This window comes from Limulus polyphemus, unplaced genomic scaffold (assembly GCF_000517525.1).
Source record: "Limulus polyphemus unplaced genomic scaffold, Limulus_polyphemus-2.1.2 Scaffold2569, whole genome shotgun sequence".
Taxonomy (NCBI): Eukaryota; Metazoa; Arthropoda; class Merostomata; order Xiphosura; family Limulidae; genus Limulus; species Limulus polyphemus.
This window is the reverse complement of record NW_013668179.1, coordinates 165,589-170,315: the sequence shown is the minus strand read 5'-3', so window position 1 is coordinate 170,315 and position 4,727 is coordinate 165,589. Positions and strand designations below refer to the sequence as shown.

Below are 4,727 nucleotides of genomic sequence, written 5' to 3'. Positions count from 1 at the left end.
TAAGCCCGGCAAATAAAGCGGAGAATAGGAGTGACGGCATATATAATTGCCGTTGTGAATTATAGCATGTGTTTAAGTTAACGTGACCGTGAAAATTCTATGTATTGCAAAGTTGTATTGAGAAAAAATAAACTAGTTTTATTTAAGAAAGGACTTGTATCGCTGAAGTTCTTCGGAAAGAATTTTTACGGGAAATTAGAAAACGAACAGAGACGTAACAGTATATTCGTTTAGAATTATTTCCACAATTGAATTCCAAGATCAATATTTGGTGGTCCTACCAATTGTATAAAATGTTACCCAATTTGCCCGCACGACAGGTGTTAAAAGTATGAATAACAAACATACAACTTTAAATAGTTGAATAGTGTCCTGTTTCTAATAAAGTTTATTGTGATAGTGTTTAATATTTTGAATGTTTTATCAATGCACAAGTGGCGTTTAATTTGTTTATTTAACTGGCATTATTTTCATAAAGAAATAAAATGTGTAAAAAATTGTTTTGTTAAAAATAATTTTGAACTTTCATTGCTTGACAATATTTTAAAATAGTGTTACGTCTCCGTTTGTTAATTGATTTTCCGTAAATTCGTTCCGACGAAACTTTAGCGACACAAGTCCTTACTTAATAAAACTGGTTTATTCTTTCCGAATATAACTTTACCGATACACTCAACTTCAACAATCGCGCTAAAACAGACGCTATAACAACGAATGTGCTCAATAATACTCTCTGACTGCAGATCAATTACTCACTGTCTACACACACTTTATTGTCCCGTCACATTGTCACCCTCTTCTATATACCAGACTACCCTATATCTAGTAAATACTAGAGCATTCGCCAAGGTACAGGATAGTTCTAGAAAGCAGGTGGCGTGAGAATAGTCACGTGATCTCGCTGACGCAACAATAGTTTTTAAATGGAGTGTACACCCTTCATAAAGATTTTCATGAGTCCAAACTGCCATTTTTTATTTTTGCCAGTCTTCAATTTCTGGTTAGAACTGTTATAACACAACACAATGTTTAAGGACAACAAGGAACCTATTGGCCCATCTCAGCTGTCCCCTCCTCTAAACTAAACTAAAACTATTAAATGAATAAATAAAATTCCTAAAGCCAGCCCTTATCATTCATGTAGTTATTAAGCTTTCAATGTGCTGGGGCGAAAAAAAAAATCTTGAAATTAATCTAGCCACACATTTCATGCTATAAAATCAATATTGACAATTCAGAACTTTTTCAATATAAAGAAGAAAATCAATAAACTTAAACGCTTCTACGTTCTTTACTGACATATTTGATACTTGTGCGTGGAAGCACATTGTGCTAATATTATAGTCAACTGACAAATAACGATTTATAAGCAGTATGAAGTGGTTTTATATTGGGTAGGATGTTCTCCAAAATAAAATCACTTCATTATTATTATTAATCGTTGTTTGTCAATTTACTGTGATATGTTTGTTCTCGAAGTGGACGAGAAAATGTGGGATGAAATTACGCATAACCAAGAAAAGAGCACCGTATGAAATAAGCACTGGTTATTCTTTAAATATATATAAACATGTAAATTAGGAATGTAATGGAACTGCTGACGAAAACAACGAAGATATCAGAATAAAAGAAACTCTGGTGATTAAAATTCCAAACCAAAATATGACTGAGAAGGCTGAGCTTTGAGTTCTGTTGTTTTTTTAAGTTAATTGGTTGGGACGGACTAGTAAAATGAAATAGATCTGTTGCTTAAATTTTGTTAATTTAAATAGGAACCTTGGCAACAAATTAAACAGTAAAATTAGTTCTAACCGTATCATTTTTGAAGTTAAAAATTAAAGCCTACACAGTTCTCCTATTGTATGAGATTTTTCTTTTTGTTTTTTTAAGGACACTTGGCATGATAATGTAGAACCGGATGTATGCTGTATATCTACTTCCTTCAAATTGAAATTTTTCTCTTAACCATATTTTCTCAAACATATTCGAAAAGAGTCTAACATTTAGGGTCATTAAAACAACTCAGTTTAAAGACTAATAAAGGCTTAAAAGTAATTTTTCAAGGTGTTTAGCACTGTAAATTGTGTGCAATTTGTAAAGGTTGCATACTTAGGAAGCAAATTATGCTAATGTAATAACAAATAGGCAAACAACGATATATGATCATAATTAAATTATTTATGGTGGAACATACTACGTTTCAACAGAACATTGGTTTATCTACTTGTTAATATTAGTAAAGGTTGTATGTTCAGTGTGCAGTAGATGAACTGATTACTTGCTTTGTGCAGTGCTTATCTACTTAATAAGTTAAATTATAGCTTGAATTTTGTGTGGTTTGGATTGTACTGTGATTTGTTTTCTACATGTACATATTGTTATATGTAGTACTACTAGAGTAAATGTGACATTTAATTGTGCTGTTTTAGGCACAAATAATATCAGATTTTATCCAGATGTGTTAAGTGGGATTTTTAAATTTTTTTGTGTATATTAATAATTTGGACCATGTAATTGATATGTAGTGTTTGCTACTCAACACATCAGTTTCATACCTACAGTTTCTCAGTGTTGTCAGTTCATTGCCACTTTCTAACTTTTATAAGTGAACAATTTTCTAAAGCGAAGTTTAAGTTTTTTTTTAAAGAATTAATACCCAGGTTGTAAAAATAGAGCTGGGTTCTAATAGTGTCAGACTTGATTGTAATTTTATATCTCCTCATGATGGTAAAACCATTCTCAACAGTTATGGTGTATATACTTATGTATAAAAATGTGTTTCAAAGGTAGTCTTGGTCATATTTCAAAATGAGTTAAACATTGTCAGATTAAAAGAATTGTAACAGAGTTATTATAAACTTTAAAAAACAAAAGTTGTCAGGATGATGTGAATTGGTAGTTATTGAGGATTTTGTAATAAATTTTAGTTTGAGTCAAGTTCTAATTGTTAACCTGTTTTTCTGTAGTCTAACTGTATGCTTTGATAAGGATATTAAGATGATGCTGTGATATAACCATGGAAGTATTAAACATGAAGGTTGAACCCTTTTTTGATGAGGAGCAGGATGCTTTGTTGAATACCAAATTGGTGAAAAATGAAGAAGAAACATTTACATTATCTACATGTAAGTATATAATAGTGTTGTTAATAATTTCAAAAGACTCAGACACTTGAGTGTTTTAAAATAATTGACTATTCTTCTCCAGGTGGAAAACACCTTTTTAGTTCTGATAGCAATGTTGGAAACAATTATAGACAGCACAGGTGATATACGTATATATAGGGATTACAAACATAGTGCGTACTTGCAGGTAAGTGGTGAATTTATCATTAGTACAATACATTACATTAAACAAAATACACAAAAAATAAGGTGGAAACTGAACTACATAATTAGTAGAAATTTACATTCAGAACTGACTTGGTGAATTTGTGGCTTCTGTTTATGTATAAGAAACCTTCTGTACAAGGGGTTATTCATTAGCTTTTGTTAAGATCTTAAAATGATTTGAATGGATGTCTTCATCACACTCACTTAGGGTGTGCTCAAATATGCTTAACTCTTTCCACAAGGGTACCCTTTTCTGCACATCACGAGAATTTACTGAGTTACATTCAAAATTTTAAATTAAACTATTTTATTATCATGGTATATGAAGAAACTAGGCAACAAAATGTAATTAATAATTCAACTTTTAACATTATATAAGTTTTAAGTTCTTAATTTTATAAGGAAATATATAAAAAAGTCCTAAATCTCCCATAGTATGAGAAATGTGACATTTGCTCTCTAGATAGTTTGAAATTTCTAATTTATTTTCCACTCCTCAAATAAGTATGGAATTTAATGTAAATTACTCATTATAATATACTTATTACTCATACAAAGCCTTCAATCTTATTTGGTTACAGGACCATAAACTAGAAAATAAGACTCCTCTTGCCATGCCCATCTGTCACATCCCTTGTTTCACAAATTGCCAATAGTTCTCTCTGATGTTTAATACTATATTATTTATAACCAACAAAACCCAAAATTTTAATCTGTTAATTAACATATTATATTACATTGTTTTCTGTACAGAGAATTGTCTATTTTACTTCTAGTTCAAACTTTATTCCCATGGGAACACATCGATGAACTTAACCGAAGTTGTAATGGCTCTTATCACGTAGTTAGAAAGCCAGAAAAATTATGATACTTATAGGACATTGTTTGCTTTTTGCATATTATTATTCTGTGTTGTTAAATGCATTGTTTAATGAAATGAAAAAACTATTTAGCACGGTAGTACCATCAGTATAACAAAATAGGGTTAAATTTCATTGACAGTCAACAGCAAAAAAAAAAAGAAAGACCCAGATAAGGACTTTATTTCTTGTTTTTCCTGTGTATTCTTTATTTATTATTATAAAAGTAACTAAAATGTAAAAATTAGAAACTTAACCAGACCCAAACACAAAGTTATCATTATAGTAAGCTCTGGATTGAAATTCCAAAATTAATTGTGTTACGACTTTTTATTAGGATTAGCATGCAATGCGAACAACATAAAAACATACGTATTCTAGAGGAAATATGTTGACAAATCAGAAATTACAAAGTTATATTGCTCATCAGTATACAAATAAGTAGTACTAAACCATTTTGTTTACAAATAGGTAATATTAAACAATTTTGTTTACAAACAGTGTATCAGAAAAATGCCAAAATTTTATTATACTT

The 4,727-nt window shown here is 30.2% G+C and overlaps 1 protein-coding gene across 1 annotated transcript in view; it reads left to right on the top strand.

Moving 5' to 3' along the window:
* Positions 1-1,333: 1,333 nt before the first annotated feature.
* The window catches only part of LOC106467326, an 87,948-nt gene continuing 84,554 nt past the window's right edge, over positions 1,334-4,727 (top strand). Inside the window, exons 1-2 of the mRNA XM_013927671.2 lie at positions 1,334-1,638; positions 2,967-3,125. Coding sequence (XP_013783125.1) covers positions 3,017-3,125 — 109 coding nt within the window. The 5' untranslated portion in view covers positions 1,334-1,638; positions 2,967-3,016. The remainder of the gene's footprint in view (positions 1,639-2,966; positions 3,126-4,727) is intronic.